This window comes from Elephas maximus, chromosome 20, assembly GCF_024166365.1.
Source record: "Elephas maximus indicus isolate mEleMax1 chromosome 20, mEleMax1 primary haplotype, whole genome shotgun sequence".
NCBI lineage: Eukaryota > Metazoa > Chordata > Mammalia > Proboscidea > Elephantidae > Elephas > Elephas maximus.
This window is the reverse complement of record NC_064838.1, coordinates 12,254,661-12,278,559: the sequence shown is the minus strand read 5'-3', so window position 1 is coordinate 12,278,559 and position 23,899 is coordinate 12,254,661. Positions and strand designations below refer to the sequence as shown.

At 58.9% G+C, this 23,899-nt stretch overlaps 1 protein-coding gene across 3 annotated transcripts in view; it reads right to left on the bottom strand.

Annotated features, from left to right (window-relative positions):
* Nucleotides 1-576: 576 nt before the first annotated feature.
* Nucleotides 577-23,899, bottom strand: part of KCNH2 (potassium voltage-gated channel subfamily H member 2) — a 36,150-nt gene continuing 12,827 nt past the window's right edge. Inside the window, exons 3-15 of one of the 3 annotated variants that reach the window (XM_049862952.1) lie at nucleotides 16,418-16,582; nucleotides 14,924-15,364; nucleotides 14,107-14,318; nucleotides 9,383-9,811; nucleotides 8,521-8,908; nucleotides 8,037-8,236; nucleotides 7,286-7,538; nucleotides 6,147-6,340; nucleotides 5,781-5,877; nucleotides 5,097-5,369; nucleotides 4,820-5,006; nucleotides 4,300-4,477; nucleotides 577-2,897 (exon numbers count right to left, since the gene is read on the bottom strand). In XM_049862952.1, the coding sequence (XP_049718909.1) occupies nucleotides 2,748-2,897; nucleotides 4,300-4,477; nucleotides 4,820-5,006; nucleotides 5,097-5,369; nucleotides 5,781-5,877; nucleotides 6,147-6,340; nucleotides 7,286-7,538; nucleotides 8,037-8,236; nucleotides 8,521-8,908; nucleotides 9,383-9,811; nucleotides 14,107-14,318; nucleotides 14,924-15,364; nucleotides 16,418-16,582 (3,167 nt within the window). In that variant the 3' untranslated portion in view covers nucleotides 577-2,747. Of the gene's footprint in view, nucleotides 2,898-4,299; nucleotides 4,478-4,819; nucleotides 5,007-5,096; nucleotides 5,370-5,780; nucleotides 5,878-6,146; nucleotides 6,341-7,285; nucleotides 7,539-8,036; nucleotides 8,237-8,520; nucleotides 8,909-9,382; nucleotides 9,812-12,036; nucleotides 12,448-14,106; nucleotides 14,319-14,923; nucleotides 15,365-16,417; nucleotides 16,583-23,899 lie in introns of those variants that run through there. The other 2 variants (XM_049862954.1, XM_049862953.1) reach the window with 2 other exon arrangements.

Sequence of the window (23,899 nt, the reverse complement as noted above, 5' to 3'; positions counted from 1 at the left end):
CCTAGTTCCAGCTGGCAGGTAGTAGCTACCTGGTGAGTGGGGCCCCCCACTCAGCAGGTGGCCCCTGGTAGGGACCTGGTACAGTTTGTCTCAGCCTGCTGGCAGCTCCTCCAACCAGATGGAATGGATGGATCCCTAGGACACCCAAGTGCTTTCAGGGCTTCCAATAGAGCGCAACCATTTAGAGGTCCCTTTGTATCTGGTCACATACCTGAGCATATACCTGTGCACATGCATGCATACAAGCATACCTACACAAAAAAACATGCTACACACACAATAGATATACCACACAGGCAACACAAAACACACACTACACATACAACACATGCACAACACACACCCACCCTGCTCCCCGGGAAGAACCAAAGTCCATGCCAGACCTCCACAGCCTGGATAGTGCCCTTGCCTGGCAGCAGGCAGCTGACTATGAATGGCGGCACAGTGCCCAAAAAGAAGTCACCAGCTTCATAACTAATTCAAAGCCTAGAACATAAGGGTAAAGGTCTTTTCTCTCTCCCTCCCTGTCCCCACTCACACCCAGCCCTGACTCACTTGGCTGGTCCTCACCCCACACTCTACACACGCTTTCCCCCCACAGCCGACTGAGTCTGGCTCAAGCAGCCCCAGCCCTTCACCTGGACACCACAGGGTATGAATCAGAGCTGCAGCTCACAGGATGAAGACACTCTAGGTAAGATGCTAACAAGGAAAGAGGTCCAGCCAGAGAGAGGGAACTTGACCTTGCTGTCCTCAGGGTACAAGGCAGGCCTGAGGTTTGGTTGTACCTTCGTGTCTCACAGTCAGCCTCCTGATGCTCCTGGCCTCCACAATCCGTGAGCACAGCCTGCCCAGCCTAGCCCACTCACACACATCGACCACCAAGAGGCCTGCATGTGAGCTCCCAGCCATCAGGAGATGGCACTCACGCTCTCGTGGACACACACAAAACACCCCCTCACACAAAGCTGCTCTTCTGCTGGTCCCTCTACGGCCCCCTCTACCCCTGGCTGTCCTCTGTCCCTCCAGGGCACTCTGGGTTCACACAGGCTCCTCCAGGCTCACACCCTCAGGGAGATGGCACTGGGTCCTGGGGCTGAACCACCTGAACAGGTAGAAAAGAGGCCCCCTTCTCTCCTACCTGCTCTGGGCTGCTGAGAAGAACCCTCCAGGCTGCTCAGAAACCAAGGTCTCTATCCCAGCATGAACAGCGGAAAGAACCACGATTGTCTTTAAAGCAGTTACCAAAACTCACTCAAAGAGTCAGAGGTCGTGCAGGTTGCGTGAGAAACAGCTCTGAGGGCTCTGGAAGCCTTTAGGGCATAGCTTCACTTATAAACCAACCTGCCCAGACAGAGCCCTCGGAGGTCCATCGGCTCCTCCTGCTGGACATCTGCTGACCCTGGGAATGGCCACTGTACCCACCACTCCTCCCAGGAGCTCTGTGTCCTCACAGGAACAGCCACCCACAAACCAAAGACACCACGCACACACAACACACACACACACACATCACACATACCCATCACACACACGACCACACACGTATCACTTTCTCTACCCCCAGGACGTCTATTTAGATTTGTTTCTCTAATAAGGGGAAACTTCCACCCTCTTTGGAGTCCTGGTGGTGCAATGGTTAAGAGCTCAGCTGCTAACCAAATGGTCAGCAGTTCGAATCCACCAGACACTCCTTGGAAACCCTATGGGGCAGTTTTACCCTGTCCTATAGGGTCACTAGGAGTCAGAATCGACTCGATGGCAACAGGTTTGGTTTTGGTTTGGTCCATCCTTTTTAGTCCAGACCTCCTTGTGATCGAGGTAAGATGAGGTCCATCTGCAGCCAGGCATCTGCTAAGCTTTGATCACAGCAAGAAAAACCAGTGTCCAGAAGTGGCTCCACATGGAGACCCAGTCATCTAGGGTCAGAGTGCATTTGGGCTAAGGTCACGATCAGGCCAAGTTGGGGAAGGACAGCATGAGTCGGAACTTCAGCTCCACCAGTCAGGGCCAGTGTGGGGCTGGGCTCTGTCCTGGGGAAGGGGATAAGTGTATGGTCGGCATTCATAGTGTAGAGCCAGCTTTGGGGTAGTCAGCATAATGCCCAGAAAACCTCCATGATCCTGGGAGGCTGGACTCCAGGTCTTGCACCCCCTTAGGGCTACCTCTAACCTCCAAACAGGCCGGTATGGCTCTCACTTCCCTGAGCCCAGGCCCTATGAGACAGGAAGGCCTGGAGATGGTCCACGTCATCCCCAGTGGATTCCCGCACAGATGGGCCAGTGCACACACACGCAGCATGTCCTGAATGTAGATGCTCGGCCCAGCATGCTGAGGGCTGTGCCCTCCCAGCACCACTGGAGTCTCCTCAGGATAATTATTTATTATTCATAGGCATCAGCATCTTCATTAATTATTCATACGATCCTTAATTATGATCCTTAACAATAAGAGCAGTAAATACCAGAAAAGTCCTTGAGGTGCCTAAGGCCCAGGCCCGGTGCCTCCGGGCAGTTAGACCAGCTAATGCCCCCAGGGCAGGGCGAGACCACAGGCCCCCTGTCCACTGCCCAGCCCTGCCCCTGCCCCTCCCACTGGGGCCCTGGGGACTGCAGGAGGAGATGGTCCCGAGGCTGGGGAGGATTTGTGCTATCCATGGCCAGGGCCACCTGAACAGGCATCAGAGGGGAGGGCCCAGGCCATGCCCTGAGCCTGGGTGAGCCATGTGTCCACACTGGGCAGCCCCACTAACTGCCTGGGTCTGAGCCGTGTCTGTGCAGGGGCTGGGAGGTGAGGGCCCCCAGCTGGCCCGGCAGGGAGAGGCGTCGGGTGGGGCCATCCTGGGGGAGCTCTGGGGCCCCCAGGGGGAGCTCCTCACACGCCATGAACTGGGAAACCTGCAAAGAACACTGAGTGTTAGTGGGCAAGGAGCCATGGAGGGATGGGAGGGAGAAGGAGGAGGTGGGCAGACCGAGAGGGGGGCTTAAGTCTGGGACAGAGAAGGTTTGAGGCAGACAGACCAGGACCACCAAGAAAGGCGTTGCGGTTGGGAAAAATGAGTTCCCAGTGGGAGTAGAGGGCGTGTCAATCTGATACAGAGTGCCTTGCTGAGGGCCCAGGGAACATTCCAGACCATAGCCTCTTCCTTCCCCAGGGAACATAGCAGCTGACTCCAAACCCAACCCAGGATAAGGAGGCCCTGAGCTGGGACAGAAGCTGGGCAGGAAGAGAGACAAGATTCCTTCCTCCAGTCCAGAAAGAACTCAGGGACCTAGAAACAGGGACAGGCTGGGTCAGAGCTGCAGAGGGCAGGGAGAGTGTCAGGGCAGGCAGAGGGTCTGTGTGTGCTGCAAGCCTGCTGGCATGATAACAGTGGGGGACAGGGACAGGCTGGGTCAGGGCTGCAGACGCCAGGGATAGTGCCAGGGCAGGCAGAGGGTGTGTGTGTGCTGCAAGCCTGTTGGTGTGATCTCAGCAGGGAACAGGGACAGGCTGGGTCAGGGCTGCGGAGGACAGGGAGAGTGCCAGGGCAGGCAGAGGGTCTGTGTGTGCTGCAAGCCTGCTGGTGTGATCTCAGCGGGGGAGGCTGTGAGGGGAGACTGGCACATTTGCTGACGTGGGCCCTGGTGTCTGCAAACAGGAGCAGGCAGCATATGGGAGGGGGAGCGGATGCCAGAGGAGGCAGGGAGGGAGAGAGGGAGGGAGGGAGCAGATCGGGGCTGAGTGGGAAGCTGGGGAACCCCTCTTCTCAGGGCGCTGAGGAACTAGTCAGAGGTGTCCCAGACACAGCTGTCCTGTCAGCAGGCTGGGCACAAAGGGCAGTGGAGACCCCTTGTCCAGCAGGAGGACAGGGATGAAGGCCCAGAGAGCCTTCCCGGTAAGATTGGCCTGAACATCCAAGGAAGGCCAGACCCTGCAGAAGCCTGCAGTGTGGCCAGTGCTGAGAGCCAGAGGCCCTGCAAGGGGGGTGTTGGCCACAGCAAGGCCTGGAGTCCTGCCCCAAAGACACACCAGCAGGCAGTGCCCCCTCCCCACACCACACCTCAGGCTCCACCATGTTCTCCGCTCTGGGACCACACATGACTCGCTCCGCAGGCACGCGTGCAGAGCTGGCCCTTCAGGTAGTGTGGCAGCACACGCCACTCGGGCAGTGCCTCCCCGTGCCTGGTGCTCCCGGGGCAGCCCCCCTCAGGGGCAGAGCCATGGGAGGGTGGGGACAGAGGGGGGAGGTCAGGCACGGGGTCAGGCAGAAAGGGCAGCACAGGCCAGAAAAGGCAGGGCTGGGGTCTCAGTTCATACCTGAGAAAGCGAGTCCAGGGTGAGGATGGGGATGGGGCTGACAGGCAGCAGAGGGGAGGCAGAGGTGGGGCCGGGTCCCGGGGAGGTCACAGCGCTGTAGGCGGGCGGAACCAGTGTCATCTGCCTCTGTAGCAGCTGTAGCACAGTGGCCATGTCCGCACTCAGTCGGGTCTCTAGTCTGAGGGCAGGAAGGAGCAGGGCAGGCAGACACGTTGGCCATGTGGGAGAAGGTACCCTAGGTCTCAAGGGAAGAGGAAACACCATTCACTGTGACTCGGGGACCACCCTCCTGAGGAGCCGGCTGGTCAACCCAGGCTCCCTCTACCTCTGTGGTGGTTGCCACTGCTCACCTTTGATAGAAGGAGAGGGTCCAGCTGCCCAACACACAGATAGGCCTAGAAGGAGCAGACACTCCTCCCCATACCCTAACTGCTGCCAGCAATCCACACCCAGACGCTCAGATCACAGCCCCTTACACACACACACACAGTGCCAGGCTGAGCTGCCTTCCTGGCCTCACCTGTTGAGCTGCCTCTGGAGGGCATCCAGCCTGCTCTCCACGTCACCCCGAGGCCGGCGGCCTGGGCTAGAAAGGGGGATGTTGAGGAGGCTGGGGGTGGTGGCGGGGCAGCGAGGCAGCTCCTGGTACTGGCGGCCTCGACTGTCCCCCCAGAAGCTGAAGATGTTGGACACTCCCGAGAAGGCACCTGGAGCCAGAGAGTCGGGAGAAGGCTGGGTCGATCCCTACCCTACCCGTGCCCCACTCTGGCCCCTGACCAGTCTGGCCGAGCCCATACCTGACAGCGGGTTACAGGTGTCACTGTGCTTCTCACAGTCCTCCGTCAGGGGCTCCCCACCTGGCAGCTCTCCGGGGGCCCTGGGGCTGGAGAAGGGCACCAGGCGGAGGGGGCTGGAACTGCGGCCTGGACCCTCATCCTCACTGCTCTCGGGGCTGGAGGGACCGCTGGATGGGCTCTCCCCCCATGGCCCTCCCGGCCGGCCCCGGTCACTCGGCCCTGCCCTTGCCCGGCCCGGCCCCAAGGCCGACACCTCCCCTGGTTGCTCCACATCTGTGGGAAACAGAGAACGGGGAGGACCCCTGAGTGAGGGAGTGGGCGCGGGGGGGAAGCTGGCTGGGATGGGACAGCACAGGAGGCTGGGCTTGTCCTTGGTTGTTTCCTCTGTTATCTGCCCCCACTCGCAAGCAGACTGAACCACTCGGAGTGGGCGGAGCTCCCCTCCACCCTCAGCCACAGGGCACAGGGACCCCTGGGCCTGCCTAGCCCTCTGCCCCCACCACAGACCCTCTCGCCCTCCTTTGTCCTGCAGAACCCACCAGAACCCCAGCCCCATGAAGACCACAGAGGCCAGGCCAAGAGGTGACACTGAGCTGGGCTCACAGGATAGGGTGAGGTGTGGGGGAACACCAGAGGAGGCAAGGGTGCCTGTGGGGCTGGCCACCCTCCCTCCCCTCGCCTCACCCTTGTCCGTGCGCCTGCGGAAGGACAGCTTACGCCTGCGCTGCCTGCTGAAGCCGTCAAGCTCTGTGCTGCCCGGAGAGCCAGGGATCATGTTGGTCTGCAACCAAAACCGCGCTCAGGGCCTGCTACACCCCGCCTGCCGAGTCAGGCCCAGTCCCTCATTCACACAGGGCAGCTGGTGGTGGGGCTGGGAGACGGCCACGTGGGCTTCACGACTGGATCTGGCCACAGCACCACCAGACAAAGAGGGAGGCTGAGGCCAGGACAGGAGCCACACTCTCATGGCACGACATGTGAGGGCAGCCACACAGATGGAGCAGAAGACAGGGCTCCTGGAGACAAGGGCCCGGTGGGAAGGCCACTCACGTCTCGAAGGTTGAAGGTGATCTCCAGGCTAGACCAGAAGTGGTCAGAGAACTCAGGGTACATGTCCAGCACCTCGAGCAGGTCGTCCCGGTGGATCTTGTGCAGGTCACAGTAGGTGAGGGCACGCACATCCCCATTGGACTTGCCAGGCCGCGCATACAGGTTCAGGGGCTCTCCAAAGATGTCATTCTTCCCTGCCGGCCAGAGGAAAGGCAGGAGCTCAAGGTGAGGGCAGCAGGTAGTTCCCCTCCAGCCATTCCCTCCTGGACCCAGCCCTACCCTACACAGCACACAGACAGTCCAGTCTCTCTCAGCTCCCAAGAGGCAGTATGGGAGCCTTGGATCCTTGCACTCCCGGTGACTGGGGCCTGCCTGCTGGGCTCACCCAGAGGCTCCACTCTGCCCATGCCCCTGGGTTCTACCACCACTTCTATCCAAAACATCACATCATAAACACCCTCCTGTCCCAATCACCAACCCTTACAAGCTGTGTTTTCCAAACTACACATCTTAACACATTACTGAGAAAATAACGGAATGGCATAGCTTAGCAAGCCTAGAACAGAAAATCCCAGAATGTATAAGGCCCACTTACTACAGTAATGCCAAGTGCATAGAGAATCTTTGGTTTTAGCGGCACATGGGGTGTGTTTGTGCTGGCTAAGATATAAAATTCTGTGAGCTCCTACCATGAGCTATGGAAAAAAACTAGACACATTTTCCCTAAGGAGTAAGGGCCAAGGAAGGGGCAAGCAGAGGACAGGACATCCCCAGTGCCAAGTGTACCTATCCACAGGTACAGTGGGGAGAAAGGAGGAGTGAGAGGAAAGAGACAGGAAGCCCTTGACCCTGGAGGGCGGGCAAAGCTGTGGCAGGAGGCTGCAGTGCCCACAGGCCCTCAGGGACCCAATGCACAGCCCCAAGCGAGCCTTCCTCCTGCCACTGCCCACCTCAGGCAGTCTGACTGTAGCCTGCTTTAAGCTGCCTGTGGGAGACCAAGGGGAAGGAAGATCGGGGCCAAGGTCAACCACCCCCTCAGGTGGAACCTCTCTTGGCTGCCCGCCTTGGGGGGCCTAAAAGTGAGTATCCGTGAGGCTCTGGCCACTCCACCTCCAGTCCAGCCCCGACCCCTGCCATACCTAGGATGGCCACAACAACATCGCCCCGCAGTATCTCGATGGAGCCCCGGGAGATGAAGTAAAGGGCAGTGAGCAGGTCCCCTGCATGCACCAGCGTGTCCCCAGGTGGCGCGTGGGTTGTCTTGAACTTCATGGCCAGAGCCCGCAGGCAGCCCTTGGTGGCCCCACGGAAGGGTTTACAGTGCTGCAGTAGCGAGCGGTTCAAGTGCAGGCAGATGTCAGCTTGCAGGCACTCCGGGAAGCCCTTCAGCACCTGGGGGGAGCGGCGAGGAAGCTCAGCCTCCACCCACAGTGTCTGGAGCCCAGCCCAGGAGCCCCCAGTCCTCACCCCACCCTCCACCTCAGGAAACCCCACCCTTCCAGCCCTGACTTCCCTGCCTTTACCCCAGGCCAGGTAAGCTACATTCCAGCTCCTTCCCTTCTAGCTGTGCCAGTTTGGGAATGTCCCTCACCTCCCTTGGCCTCCACTTTCCTATATGTAAAGAGGACACTCCCATCCACCTCAGGCAAGGCGCTACCTACGGTAAGGATTAAATGCGGCGGCCCGCATGGGAGTACCTGCCCCACCGTGGGAGCCCTTCTACTACATGTGAGCGCACAGGCAAAGTGGGCAATCACACCTCTCAGGCTGTCCTTAGCACTAATGGGACCACTTAAATCACCAGGTGTGGCCCTGGCTGGTGAGGCCGCTCACTCGGCCAAGGGAAGCCCTCCCTGTCCCACTCTCTCTCTAGCCCAGCCGGTGGCCCACCGCGTTCATGTCGATGCCGTTGGTGTAGGACCAGGCGTGCTGGAAGTACTCCTCAAGGCGCTGCCGCAGTGGGTTGGGGATCTGGTGGAAGCGGATGAACTCCCGAACGCGCAGCATCTGCGTGTGGTAGCGAGCGGTACCTGAGTATAGCCGCTGGATGATAGCCGACACGTTGCCGAAGATGCTGGCATACATGAGTGCTGGGGGCAGGGGAAGGGGGACAGGCTGTCAGCGTCTGCGGGCCCCTCACTCAGCCCCTGTGCCATGTCAAGGACACATATCACGTGTGTGCAGCTGCAGTAGAAACCCACACGCACAAAGTATGCACACAAAAACCCCAAGGTCTCTGCTCTCCCTTCCTGTCCTGCCATTACTCTTCTGCCCTGCTGCCCATGACAGCCCCACTAGCACCCTCACTGTCCTCTAGCTTGAGCCACTCTAGGGAGCACTAGCTCGTCCCTGCCCGCCACCCAGGCACACTCACAGCCGATGAGCATGACGCAGATGGAGAAGATCTTCTCCGAGTTGGTGTTGGGAGAGACATTGCCAAAGCCCACGCTGGTCAGGCTGCTGAAGGTGAAGTAGAGTGCTGTGACATACTTGTCCTTGATGGAGGGGCCGCCCAGGCCACTGCTGTTGTAGGGCTTGCCAATCTGGTCACCCAGGTTGTGCAGCCAGCCGATGCGCGAATCCATGTGAGGCTGCTCCATGTTGCCAATGGCGTACCAGATGCAGGCCAGCCAGTGCGCAATGAGTGCGAAGGTGCACATGAGTAGGAAGAGCACGGCCGCCCCATACTCCGAGTAGCGGTCCAGTTTCCGGGCCACGCGCACCAGCCGCAGCAGCCGTGCTGTCTTCAGCAGCCCAATCAGCTGGAGGGGAAGGGGCCATCAGTGTGAGGGCAAATGGGGAGTGGGCTACCGAGGGCTGGGGACTCTGCTGTCCTCGTCTTCGGAGGGCATCCGAGGTGAGATTCCAAAGACTTCCTCCCTGAAACTCCTCCTAATACCTGGAACCGCCTTTTATCATGTGCCTACCGCAACCTGGGCCAGGACACAGGTCCCATGGATCTGTGCTAGCTTGTGGTAGAGGGACCGTAATCTCCATGATGAGAACAAGGGGACCACTGGGTGGTCACAGCCACACCCACTCGTTTACAGGGTCCTTTATTTGAATTAGAAACGGTGGGCCTTTTGGGGTCAAGTAGAGGAAGGAGCAAGGGTGGGCAGGGCGCTTCCTTGACTCTTCAGCCCTCCGTCTCTGTCCACTCCCTCCCACCACCTCCCACTGCCTTCTCTCCTGTCCCCACTTGCTCTCGTCCCTCTCTGCCTCCCTGCCAGCCCCACCTCCTCAGAGCCAGAGCCGAAGATGAGCAGGTCAAAGGGGATGGCGGCCACCATGTCGATGAGGAACCAGCCCTTGAAGTAGTGAACGGCGATGCGGCCGGGGTGGCTGACCACCTCCTCATTGGCGTTGACGTAGGTGGTGCGGAAGTTGATGAGGATGTCCACGATGAACATGATGTCCACAATGAGGTCCACCACAGCCAGTGGCTGGCAAGCATAGCCGCAGTCGGGGGCCGGGGGGCCCTCCTCAGTCTCCTTCAGCAGGAAGGCAGCTGAGTAAGGCGTGAAGACAGCTGTGTAGATGACCAGCAGTAGGATGAGCCAGTCCCACACAGCCTTGAAGGGGCTGTAGTGCAGGATGGTCCAGCGGTGGATACGTGGCGCCTGCAGCTTGTACTCCGGCAGCACATCCGCACCCAGGGACAGCACCTGCACACAGGGGTGGGGCAGGGATGGGTGATGTCCCATGGGGTACAGGGCAGAGGAGGCCAGGCCATCGGACTTCAAGAGGGGTGACATCTTTGCTGAGGCCTCCGGAGAAGAGGTCAAGTGGGGGAGGAGCAAAAAAGGTTTCAGTCAGAATGCCCATCCCGCAGCCAAGTGGCCACACCAACTGGCTACCCCTAGACGTGGGGAGTACAGTTCCCAGAATGCCATGTAGCACGGGGACCCCCTGCTGGCTCCAGCAGGGCTGACAGCCCCAGCACACCTGAGTTCCGGGCACTAAGCAGCAACACGCAGAAATAAAGCTCCCCACAAGCAAGGTAGACCCATAACCACAGGCTACGGCTCTACTGTGCAACCTTGCCCACCCTAGATGCTGCCCCCATGCACGCCCTCATCTCAGCCCAGAAAGTGGTCTAAGGCCTGAGGCTCCCAGCCTGTACAGTGGCTTCGGGGGTCACTGTCTCAGCATATATGACAGTGGCAGTCCCACTGCTGGGCGGCCCAGGGACCAAGGGCCTAAAGGCCTCTTTATGCCACTGGCCCAAAAGTACCAGCTGCCTGTCTCAGGCCCCTTAGCCAGGTGAGGACTCTGTCCCTAGAGCTTCTGTCTACCCCTCAGCACCTCTCTCACAGACGTATCACTCAACCCAAGACTCCCCCAGGCTCTCCCAGCCTGGGCCCTGCCATCTGTGGCCTGACCCTCAGCCTCGTCCAGACCCTTGAGAGCCAAAGAGGCCAGCACTGCTCCCAGAGTCCCGCCTGCCAGGGCTCTGTCCTCAGGCTCCCCAACTCATATTCGAACCAGGGTCTCTGGACCAGCTTCACAAGATGGTGCTATTTGGCGAATACCCCTTAAAGGAAAGAACTGGACATTAAGACAGGCCACAGTTAGGGGACTGGCACCTAGAGTGGACACAACTGCTCTGGAGGCACCAGGCAGGGAGGGGCATATGGAAGCGCTCACAGGTTCCCCCTCCACCTTGCCTTCAGCCCAACCTCCCACTCTTTAAGGCAGGAATACGTTTGCACAGGTGGTGGCCTTTCATGAATCAAGTGAGAGTTAAAGAAAATAAAACCAACTAGGGCCTCTGCAGACAAGGGAGCAGAAGGTGGTCCTGGCCCCTAGAGCAGGACTCCTCCCCATCAAGAGGCCTGGGGCTATGCTAGACCAAACATATCGGTGACCGTCCTCCAAGTTTACCTACTACACACATCAACAGGCGAACACAGGCACACATGCACGCACACAGACAGGCCAGCATAGGCTACAAGGCCGAGACCCGCTGACCTCATTTTCACAGGTGCCTGTCCCAACTCTGCAACACTCACTGCCCATATGGCCTTGGGCCAGGCACTTAACACCTCTGGACCCATTTCTCTATAGAATACAGGAGCTCATTTAAGCCAAACCCTAAATCTTCACCTGTACCTGTCCCCTAGCTGTGAGGAACATATGTGCCCAGGCCCCGCTCAGGTGCAAGCGGGTGTGGGTGGCTAGGTGACCCAGGCGGTGGGGGGGAGGAGTCACATCTCCAGCCGTTCCTTCCCTATCCACTCCATCTCTATGTCAGAGGTCCCCAGATAGTAGCTGGAACAGAGCGGGGCTCCCCATGGGTGCCTATAGAGTTATCAGGCTGGAGACCACAGCCCAGCTACCAGCACCCCAGGCTCTCCGGAAAAGATAAGCCAGGCCCCCCAGCTCAGTGTGCCCTTGCATCCACCCACAGCCCCCAGACCCTACTCTCCTGGACTTCAGCTCCAAACCTTGGACCCCCACACCTGCCATACTCAGGGCCCATCCAGCACCACGGAGTGGGGAATAGCGGAGCCCAAGCGCCGCCCGCACCCGCTCCCAGTCCTGCCAGCCTCCCTCAGTCTGCCCACGAGCCCCTGTGTGCCCATTCCACTCCTGTTCCCCCCCCCCTCGCTTGGCATTCAGAGCTAGGAGGCTGTGGGCAACGGAAGCCATAGCATGGGGAAGCCCTGGCAGAAAGCACTGCCACCCACCGGGCCTGGAGAAAATCCAGTAGGAGCCAAGGGTGGTAAGCAGGGCTGCAGACCCCACGCCCTCTGAACTGTCTGCTTCTCTCGAGCTTTTTCCTGGCCTGGTTCCGCTGAGAGCCAGAGCCCTCTGGGCCCTGCCCAACTCATTGGCCTCCTGCCTCAGTGCCCTGGCCCCCAGAGGGAGAGGGCTGGGGGTCACCTACCTCTTGGGCCACGAGGCTGGAGATGCGCACAGCCCGCCTCACCCGGCCTTTCTGGGCCCTGGCCTGCAGAGCCCCTGTCCCGCTCGCCTTCCCTGCTGTGGCTGCCATTGAGGACTTGGCTCCCCAGGCCTGCCCGCCTTGGGTCCAAGGGCCTGGCCAGTCCCCCACCTGCGCCCTGCAGCAATCCCAGTCCAGGCTGCTCCCCCGAGGCCAGTGGACTGGCTCCCAGGGCAGCTCTGGCATGAAGCCAGGGTGGCTGGGGCTGGGCCCCAGGGGCTGGGGTCACCCTGGCAGTGTCCGTGGGCAGCAGCCCACCTGGCTCACACTGTTCATGGCCCCCTGGTATGGGCCCCGCTGCCAGGGTGCTGTGCTCTGCCCCACGCCACCAGCCCAGCAGCCCCAGCAGCTTGGCCGGCCGCGGTCGGTCGGAACCTCCTCAGCAGCGGGCCCCTCCTCCTTCACGGTCCCCACCCCCCCCACCACCCGGGCTCCCGCCCGCCTTGCCCGCCCCTGCGCCCTGTGCCAGGCCCACGGCCCCCTCCCCCACGGTCTGCTCCAGGGCTCTGCTGCAGCCGTTCCTGCAGCCCTGCCCCTCCCCCTCCACCGGCAGCCGGCCTGTCATCGCAGATTAATGGCCTCCCCGACACCCCCGCCCTGCCGGTCTGAGTGCTAGCCAAGCCAGAGTCAGAGAGAGACACCCAGAGATGGTGAGACAGCCAGAGTGACCGGCATGGCCAGAAACGCACGCAGACCCAGGCGCACACGCACCCACACCCACACCCACACCCCAGCAGGCACCAGTCCCGGTGCAGCAGCAGGGCAGACGCCAGGGGCTCTACGTGGAAAAGCAAGAGAGGCGGGCAGCCAGACATGGGGTCTGGGGTGAGGGGGACAGTTCTGGAGCCAAGGCCAAGGGGCTGGAGCCTGGCAGGGACCCAGAGTACCAAAGACAGCAGGAGCAAAGCCAGGAGCAGGCAGGGATGCCAGCCCTGTGCAGGCCAGCCAAGGACGTGCATGGAAGGGGGACGGGAGGGGGCAGCAGCAGCTGTGGGACAAGCTTTAAGGCTTCTCACTCACTGCAGGTGGGCAGGAGAGGGGACAAAGCTGGGATGGATTGGGGAGTGGGGATGTTGCAGGTCAGTGCTCCAGGAGGGGGCAGGAGGCCAGAATGGCCCTGTCCCAGGGGCCCGGGCCCTTTGCTGTGGAGTCAATTCCAACTCATAGCCACCCTATAGGACAGAGTGGAACTGCCCCATAGGGTTTCCAAGAAGCAGCTGGTGGATTCAAACTGCCAACCTTTTGGTTAGCAGCCGAGCTCAACCACTTCGCCACCAGGGCTCCCAGGGGCAGTGGTGGACAATGCCCCAAAAGGCTGCTAGTCTTCTCTGGTCAGGACCCAGGGACTTGATCCTTTCCCTATCTCTGCGTCCACAGCAGACATTCCCCTCCTCCCTACAAGTGGGAAGGATGCCCCCAGATGGCATGGCCACCCCAGGCCATCCTGGCCATACCTAGTACCACTGGTCCCCACCCTCACCCTGGCTTCTCCCCTTGGCCTAGCAGAATCAGAATCTTCCTGACTTCCCCCCCCCCACCTCCCTCTCAGCGGGCCCCTTCTAATCTGAAGTCTCCTATTGGTTTGCCCCCAACACCCGCCTCACATACACCCTGGCCAGACCCTGTCACATCCCTGTAGCTGCTTTCTCTGCCCACCCTGGCCCTCTCAAGTCTGGACTTCTCTGCCCAGCCTCAACACCCTGCCCTCACCCTGTGCCCTCTGAGCCACACGCCCATCAACGCACCCTCTGTATCTGGTCCTTCCCCTCCCTTCCCCCCGCCCCCTCCATCTGCCTTTCTCCAGGCCCTCTCAGACTGTTCCCTCACCTCCAGCTCTAGAACAGACCCTCCAAGCCAGCAGATCTGCACACTCTCACGAGACCCTCACTGGCCACCCCCTCCATCCCCTCCTCTTGACCTCAGCCACTCCCCATCCCTGGCCAGGCACCTGCCCACACCTCCCCCTCCAAGCTCCTCCAAGGTGAGGTGAGAGCCGAGGAGATGGGCGCCTACCTGGGTGACCTTCTCAGTGACGTTATGGGTCCGCTCCTTTATTTTGGGGGCTATGATCTCCCGGTCACTGGTGGGTGAAGCCAGGAAGGGGTCACCCTTGAGGTCCACAAAGTTGAGTGTGATTTGGGGGATCTTGCTAATGGTGCGGTAGCGTACAAGGTCCGAGTCTGACGTGGAGTTAAGCAGGCCACTGCGTAGGGGGTGCATGGCCCCTGGGGTGGAGAGGGAGAGCAAGGTCAGGCCGGCAGGGAGGGGCCAGAGGACAGCCAGGCCATCACCAGGAAGAGCTAGAGTGGACACTGGGCCCAGCACAAGTCAGGGCATGGGGTACAGGTGAACCAGGAGGCAATCAGCTCAGGAGACAAGGGGTCACTGAGAAACAGCCAGGCCCTGCACAAGCAAGTCTGACTCCACCCACTCTAAGGAACAAGCCATGAGGAAATAGGGGTGGCAGAAGAGGAGGAGGCCCCCAAGAAGGGGCTGGTCAGCAGGCAGTAGACCCGACCTGAGGGGCAAGGGTCCAGGGTGCCTTTCCTGCCCCTCAGACTCCCCATGATTGTCCAAGCTCCAGTCTGCCCTGGAAAGCCAGCTCCAGGGGCCAGCAAAGCCTCTGTGAGTCCAAGAACGTAACAGGGTGAATAGATATTTAATGGAGTAAAGGGCCACTTATGGGATTAATAAACGGTTAGTGGGATTTCCATCTCCCAGGCACAGGCCAGATGGTGGAGAGTGAGGGAGTGGAAGTCCTGGCACAAGCAGACCTGGCGGTGGCCGCTGACCCCACTAAGCCCCAGGGGCAGTCCCAGTTGGGCCTCACCAGTGCTGGCATGGCGTGGAGGTGGCGGGGGCAGCGCCCCAGCACGCATGGCCTCAATGTCGTCGGCCGAGGAGGCACGGCGCACACTGGCGAAGCTCTCTCTGGAGCGGGTCCGGGCCAGGCTGCAACTGGAGCCCGAGGCGTCGGGGTTGAGGCTGTGCGCCAAAGGCGAATGCGGGGCGGGGGCGCGGCTGGGCGGCGAGCCGGGGCCCACAAGCGCGCGCTGCTCCTCAGCCGGCCCGGGCCCTACCACGTGATTGTCCAGCGCCGTCACCTCGTCCAGGGCCAGTGACTCGCTGGGCGCTGTAGGCGTCAGGTCCACGTCCACCACCACAGCCCCTGGAGCTCCCGAGCCGCCAGTGCCCCCAGACCGCACTGACGACTGCCGGGCGGTCAGCGCCAGCAGCGCAGGTAGCTTCAGGCGGAAGGTCTTGGCGCGGCCTGTGAAAGGCGGAAGATGAGCACTTGGGAGGCCTGGTGGCTGGAGCCCCTGCAGGAGCCGCCGAGGCAGTGAGCAGCCAGCACCCTTCCATCCTACCGCACTGCAGAGACCTTAGTAAGAATTTCCAAAACATTTCTAGACCACAGGCTTAATTTAAGACTCAGGATAATAATAGACATCATTTCTTGAGCAGGCATGGTGGTCGACCCTACATCCCTTATCCTTGATTAACACCACTGTGCTAGGTGGGCACCATTATCCACATTTGATAGAGGAGGAAATGGTGGCCTCAATGAGCTGTGTGGTACAGTTCTGGTCACCCATAAATGGGGCCTGTATCTGAATTGGAGGTGCAACCACTGCGTTTCCCCCAAGCCCTACAGCCTTTCAAGGCATCTGTAGAACCAGTGGGGCCCAAAGTATTAACATTGACATTCTAGAGCCAAGAGGTGCAATACTTTGCCATAAATCTGAGGGAAAAATCAAAACCCAGGAAGCCATTCTGGAGTGGGGGTGGGAGGTAGGGGATCTGAACGTGTGAGTCACAGAGGGGATGAGGGCAGACCACTACATCTCCAGCCGAGGTGAGTAAGCCCCTCAAAACCCTTCAGAAACCTTCTCCTAGATAAACCATGGCCACGGTAGGGAATGAGACCAGTCCAATCCAGGGACCAGCCCCAAAGGATAGAAATCACATAGGGAGAAACTGGAGTCCATGCAAGACAGAGCTTCCTAAAGATCAAAGGGGGCACTCAGAGGTGGCCTGGGTCATCTGAGAAGGGTGTGCCCACCCCCAAGGGGCTCCTCAGGAACAGACAGGAGAGAGAGGCAGTCTCAGGATGATGTGGGGGAACCCAAGCAGGTTAGGCGAGGAAACAGGGGCTATTCTGCCCCAAGGATCTGTGACTCTGGGCCCTGTCTGTCACTCTACCCCATTTGTCCATCCTGGGCCAGGCAGGCCTAGGCTGCCTCCTCGGCCTGCTCTCCCCACCTCTGAAGGGCCTTAGACAGGCTCGTGGCCTGAGCTAGCTGAGGAATGAGGCTGCCCTTACCTGGGGCCAACCAGCTGGTGGGGGGGCCTCGGTGATTGGTGTCCCGAGCTGGGGAGCCCACCATGTCCTTCTCCATCACCACCTCGAAGTTGAGGATGAACATGATGACAGCCCCGTCCTCATTCTTCACGGGTACCACGTCCACCAGGCACAGGAAGCAGCTCCCTGCAGGTGGGCAGCCACAGCCACTGTGACACCTGGCACCTCCAGTAGAGCTGAGCAGAACCAGGTGAGGCAGACCCCTGAGCCCGGCAGGACCTTCCATTTCCACCCCCACAGCTCCCCACCATTTCCTGCCCCTCCTCTGTGTCCTCTGCCCTGATGCCTCATTCTGGTGTCTGCCTGGCACTCGGAGTTTCTCGCCCAAATTTGTCTTCTCCAGCTTGCTGGCCACATAGTCACCCTTTCTCTCACTCTGCCTACCGTATTTCCTGGCATATTTGCTCTCACACTGGCTTATAACCCTTTCTTCCTCCATCTTTTTATTCATTCATTCATTTTCCCTACCCCCCTACCCTCCCAAACCATCTTTGCTTTTTACCTCATGCAAGGAAGTGTGGCATGGTGGTTAAGTTCACAAACTTTAGACCCAGAATTGCTGGGTTCAAATCTCAGCTCTGCTGCTTAATCATTTGTGCACTTTTCTTAAATGATTTAGCCTCCCCGTGTCTCATTTTCCTCATCTATAAAATGGGAATAATAAGGGTTCTTTTCTCATGAACTGTAAAAATTACATAAGTCAATGCATGCTAAGTGCTTAAAGCGATGGTTGGCACATACTAAGCAGTACAGGTGGGCTAGCTATTACTGTCTCTGTTCTCACTAGCTCAGCACCCAACTGTTGTGTCAGCCACAACTAGATAAGTCAGAAATTGAGAGCCAGAGTTTCAAAGCCTTTACAGCAATTTGGCATTGCCACAATGTCCAAGCACGTGACTGTGTGTTTCCCAGAATTGGTCTGCAACATCATTAGAAATAAAGAAAACTGATCCTTCACTAAGGAATGGGAGAAGCACTCCCACGTCTTACATCTGTCTCTCTGTCCTTGACTTTTTCCCTCTCAGTCTCTCTCTGGTCACCAAAGCCCTCCACCAGGTGAGGCGAATCCCTTCAGACACCCCCTCCTAGATAAGCCAGGCCCGATTTTCCTTCTCTCCCTCTGCTCCCTGTCCAGTGTAGTGGCCCCAACACCCTCGCCCCTGCTGACTTCTGAAGTAGACCACTGCCGAGCTCTCAGGCCCACCAAAGGCCAAGCTCAAAACCCACTGAGCTCAGGAAGTCCCTTAATGAATCCAGAAGCATATTAAAATCCTATTCCTCCTTCTTTCTGGACCCTGCAAGGCCCCAGGCCTGTTCTTCACCTCCCTACTCTTCTTTCCTTGTCTTGGCTCTCCCTGTGTTTCCCCATCTTCCCTGAACTTCAGAGGCCTAACTCCCCAGTGCCTGTGCCCCTCTGGCGCACCTTGTCCCTAGCACACCACATGCTGGGACCAGGTACTGACCGGAGCCTTTCCTGAAGGGCAATGCGGAGGGGAGGAGTTTGTGCTGGAGAGGGGATGAGGAGGGCCCTTTCACCTCTCATAACCTCCCTGGGCTGGTCCCCATCCCTCTGTCCCCCTCAGGCCCATCCCTGATCCTAGCCAGCAGCAGGGGTGATGGCGGTGGGGCTTTGAGTCAAGAGTGAGGTCTGGCACTACCAGCCAGCCCTCGATTTGGCAGTGCTTGATGACTCTGCCAACCAGGCCCTGGGAGGTGGTGGGAGCAGCCTGAGGGGACCAATGAGATCGAGGAGGAAGGCCTGACTCTTGGGAGATGCTGACCAGGCTAGGGGAGGACCTGCCAGGGATGGGGCTGAGAGAGGTAAGAGGGTCAGGATCCTAATGGCTATGGATTCACCTGTGCAGTGAGGTTCCCTGGAGCCAAATAGAACAGGATGGCACTAAGTGAGAGGCTAGAGCAGGGGAGGGGCTGCAGGGAATGCTCCACCACCCCACCCCCTTCCACTCACCGCAGGAGGCCCATAGCTCTGCCTCTCCCGTCCCCTGACCTCCGGCCTCTAACACGCCCCGGCTGAAGCATAACTGTGGTGTTGGGAGACCAGAGGGCCAGCCCAGTTGGAGACCGTTTGGCACCCAGACAGCCTGCCTAGAGTTTATGCCCTAATATGGTGATGGCCGGCAGCGGCCTGAACAAGGACTGGCCTCCTCAGGCCTAAGGAGAGACCAGGAGACTTCGGCCCTGGAGACCCCAACGTCCACCTGAGAATCCCAGCAATCCAGAGCCCTAATCCTCGTTCCTCACCAGGAAACCCATCTCAGAAAAATCCAGAGTCTGGAACCAAGACAACCCCAACCTTCAGGATGGCCTGGAGACTGCCACCAACACGAGGCCCCAGGAATTATGAAGTTCAGACCTCCTTGTCCCACCCCCACTTGAGTTCTAGCTTCTCAGCCCGAAGCCAGCACTGCATTCTGAAGCCCACTCAGCCCAAGAGCCTACAAGCCCAAAGTGCTGCCACTACCCCCAGCCCCTCCAGCTCCCCCTCTCCTGGTCAGGCGACAGAAAGTCCAGGTAACAGCTATGCTGTCAGCACAGGCCTGCCTCTAGACACGCTCACACACGGCCCCTCGGCCTCTCCCTTTGTCGACATTCAAGGAATTTTTCCTTTCAAATAAGCCTGTCAAAGTGAGACAGGGACAGAAGGCTGGACGGCCTCAAGGCTGGAATAACCAGCCCGTTGATCTGGGACTCTATGAGGGGGTGGGGGGTGGCGTTACAAGATAACCCACACATGCAGCCTAGGAGGCACAAAGTTTTGCGTATCTCTTTTGTAAGTTGTTTTTCAGGACCCCACCATAGTGGGTGGTGTCACAAAAATACTCACATCCTGGACCCTGATGCGTGGAGTTCTACACATCTTCCCTACAAGCTGTTTCCCAAAGATGAACAGAATCAGCTGATCCCCGGGGCATGCACAGTGAGAATGGGTGCGACTCTACAGTCTTGTGGCCACAGAGACCGCGCGGTAGTGACGTGAAGTTGTGCAAACTGACTCCACCTTGGGTCCCTAATTTCTTTAACCCAGCCATTTCCCAGAAAGGCCCACCTTTTCCCCAAGACAGCAAAGAATAAAACATAAGATCCTTCCCACCTAAAACCCCTTATAAACTCCAGAAAAACCTCCATTAGGAGAGACTGGAGGCTAGCATAGGTGGAAATCCCTCTCTGTCTCTCCCTGACGAGCCTCAGCTTTCTTTCTGTCACTAATAAACCTTTGTTCGTGTGGAACTTCTGAGCCTCTCCTGGTCATTCTTGGTCAGTAGAAGGTGAGAACCTAGGCAGGACTTGGTCCCAAGCTGGAAAGCCTTGCCCTGCAACAAAAGCCCTGTTCCAAAAATGTGACCTGGAGCTCTGCATGAAGGCTGAGGGAGAGAGATGGGGTGAGGTGGTAAAAGGAAGAAGAGAGGGTAGCCCGCACCTGTCAGAGCCCTCTGAAGCACTGCCCCCAGCCCCTACTGGGGTGGCTGAGTCCTGCCCAGGAGCTGCCACATCACCCACCTCTAGCTCTTCCCCATCACGGGCTTCCCTACCCCTAGCTGACCCTGCTCCATCACTGGCTGTGTGCCCGAGAGACAGATCCTGGGCAGGGGTCCCTGAGAGCAGATGAAAGTCAGCCAGGCCGGGCGTGGGGCCCAGAGACAGCCCTGAGCTGGGCACCAGGCTGGAGCCAAGCCCAGAGCACAGTGGAGCACTGGCCTCTGGGCTCCCCCCAGCGGAGAAAGCTGGTCAGAGAAGCAGGGCTGGGCAGCCCTGGGGAGAGCATCTCCCTGGAGAGAGTGTAGCCCAGCCTGCTGTCTCCACAAAACCACAGAGCCCTGCCCGTTCCCACCTGCCCTGACCCCCGGCCCCTCACATCTGCTCCTCATCCCCCTCTGACCTTGCTCAGCACCCGCATCCCAGTACCCAGGGGCAGAGACCAATGTCAGGAAGGTGCCGACACTGCCCAGAGCCGGGCCAAGGCTGCAGTTCCACCAGGAGCCACTTTGTGGCAGGCACAGCCCACACTCCAGAAGCAGCGGAGCCCGGGCCACTCGGGGACAAGGACTGGAGGGAGCAGGAGGGCCCGTGCCGCCCCCACAGTGAATTGTGGAGGGAGGGTGTGCAAGCTTTGGAATCAGGTTGCCTTCCCTCCTTGAGTCAGAATGACTTTGACCAAGTCTCTGGCCCTCCTGAGCCCCAGGGTGCAACTCTGCAGAGTGGAGCTGCAGGGACAAACAGCAGCCTGCAAAGTAAAGCACAGCATGCGCACAGGGAAGGTCCGAGGAATGGAAGGTGCAGCGTTGCTGGCCTGGCAGACATGCGTGGTGCAGAACAGCCCCATCCGCAGTCCGTCCCCCAGCCCAGTTCTCCCGGCCTCCCTGGGGATGGAGACAAGAAAAGGGAGGACACGGATCGACAGCAGCCATCCATATTCTGCCTCATCTCACATTCCAATGGCCGAGCCAGGCAGGTAGGGCACTCACCTGGCAGTGCCACAGAGGTCATGAACTCACCGAGGAGGGGAGGAGGGCCATGGGGAGGGCCCCAAGGGAGAGCTGGCCTCCCCACATTCCAGGTACGGCAGGAACAGAGCCGCCAGCACTCATCAGAACGCAACGCCTGATTTGCTTCCATATGATGCCAGCCCATGCTCAGCGTCCCACACAGGGCCCAGGGGCCACCCACGGGCCCAAACCCAGGTCCTTATCTCTGAGCACCCCTGGCCATGGCTAGGCCCCAGGCAGAAGCCCTACTTTGCTGGGGTGGGGGCAGGCCTTATTGCTCACAGGCAGGGAAGGGGCCTACAGGTGACAGCTAGGTGTCCTGGGCAAGTTCCTCAGGTCAGAGTCTTGGTGTCCTCACCTGCCAACTACATACAATCTTGGCTCCCCCCCACCCCCAAATGTTCACTGAGCCCACACCATGAGCCTGCTGCATGAGGAACATTAGGGCTAAATGATGAACAAGAGAGGCCTGGCCGCTGCCAGCATTCAGCCAAGACTTAAACAGGTCCCAGTATGTATGCATAGGGGAAAGATGGAGAAGAGAGTGAACTGGACAGACAAGGAGCCCTGACCACCAGGAGGCCGTGCTGTGTGACTGGAGGCAAGCCAGCTGCCTCTCCGAGCCTCAGACTCCCTGCCCTGGGTGCCAGATGCAATGACAGATGTGCGAAAGAGGGGCTGTGCCAAGACAGGAAACAGGCCCTGCGGGGAAGGTGACCGCAGGCAGGCAGCTGTCCTCACCCTGGCTCCCTCCCTGCCTCACTCCTGCAACAGGGCTGCACCCAGAACACCCAAAGTCATGCTGAGGGCAGGAGGCTGGGGCTCCCATTGGCCGTCAGCCCCCAGGAAGAGAGGCTGTCTCCGGTGCAGGGCTGTGCACTGTCAGGCTATATTTAGCTTGGTGGCGGCGACAGTAAGATGCAGTGGGAGCCACTCCTGGCCAGGGGCCACCTTGTCACTAACACCACTCTCTTGGACAGCTGAGGGCCTAGGAAAGGCAGGGACATTGCAGGCCCAAGGTCAGACAGGAGGAGCATGAGAGGCCAGCCAGTTCACGTGCATGTGCCTGTGTGCATGCATGTGTGTGCACGCATGCATGAGGGCGGTGTGCATAGTGTGTGTGTGCACATGAGCATGTGTGTGGGTGTGGTGTGTGCACACGTGCATGTGTGTGTGCACGTGTGCCTATGCACATGCATACGTGTGTGTTTAGGTGTACATTTGTGTGTGCGTGTGTCCATGCGTGTATGAGAGAGAAATATGAAGCCTATGCTCCTGACTCCAGGAGCAGAGATCCTGGGAACACTCACTGCAGCGCTGGGGTTGGGGAGAGCCACAATCAAGACCTCAACTCCCAGAGGAGCACCTGCAGATAGACTCCTCCATGGGCCTTTCCAGCCTGAGACCTTGCCAACGCTACACAGGGCCACGGGGCTTCTGTGCCATCATGGCCAGGGCAGCCCTCTATCCATCCAGACCCCCCAAGCCCACTGCATGTGGTGAGCCTCTGTCACCCTTCACCTGCATCACTGCAGTGACCTTAAGAGGGGAGCTCTGCTCAGAAAAGCTCTCAGACCTAGCCCTGGACCAACTTGCTAGGGGCCACATGCCTCTCTGGGCCACAGTGTCATGGTCTGTGAACAGAGTCATTATCCCTGCCTCCTTCCCAAATCCCAAGAGGGACTCAAGGGCATGTCTAGACACAAAGAGCTGTTCTCCAGGCCCACCCTCATCCCCTCCTCCCTCCTGCTTCCTGGGGTCTGCCCCTCCTCAGAGTCTCCTGGACCCCTGCTCCCCATCACCTCTGCAGAGGCTTGGCAGCCTGCCCTCTCCACTAGGTTTCCCACCCCTGTGCACACAGGCATGCTGAGTCCAAGCCAGGGGCGGGGGCTCTCGTCTCCAATTCCTACCAGTTCTTCTAGACCCCACAGGACCCCTCCTTCTAGCCCACAAGGCTCTTTCTCTCTTTGAGAACGATTCTAAAAGTATATCCCGGATTTAGGAGGTAACTCTACACTGGCTTAGGGGTGAGCTTCCTTTCTCTGCCCCAGAGTTAGATCCCTGAGGCCAGGGCAAGGTCTCACAGGAGGTGAGGGTATTTGTCAAAGGACAGAGAAAGACTGGAGGGGAAGGAGGGAGGAAAACACAGTCACGGGCAGGTGGGGAGAGGCCCCTGCCCCCGCCCTCTAACCTCTGTCTCAGAGCCAGAGACACTGCCTTTCCTTTAACACAGAATTTGCCCATATCAAACACATGGTTCCCTCTGCCCCGACTCTAGACAGCAGACTGGACCACCATGGGAACTGAGGTGTCTTTGGCTGACGTGGTATTACATCTGACCAACAGCTACCATGGAACGCAGAGGCTGACCACCGAGGAATGCTGGGTCAGAGAGACACTGGAGCAGGGACCCCACTGTCTATGATACTTCCAAACCCCTCTTCACTGTGACCTGTACTCCGCTCCCCCTTCACAAACACACAGTCTGGCCAAGGGCAGTGAAGACACACAAGAGCCCCTTCTGCCCACTAGGAGAGACTTGGAGGTCCCTTGCTTTGTGCTCTAGTTCTCTGTGAACTTCTAGAGCTATGCTCCTATCTTGGCTCCCAGCATACCCCAGCAGGGCTGGAGGAGGCCTTGATAAAGCTCTGTCCCAATTCCAGCTCTTGCATCTGTCATTGAGTGGCCCACCGCTTCTTGTTCATTAAACCAAGGGTCGTAATCCCTGACTTGCCCACCTCCAGGGACACTATGAAGCACCAGTAAACAAATACAAGTGCATGTGGAAGCCCTCAAAAAAGCTAGAAGGAATGTTCAATCATCAAAACATATGACAATGACCTAAATAGAAACAGAGAAAGCTGGCGTTATTTGCAGATAATAGGGTCATCTCCCCAGAAAACCAACAAGAACAACAGGTGAACAATTAGAATAAGAC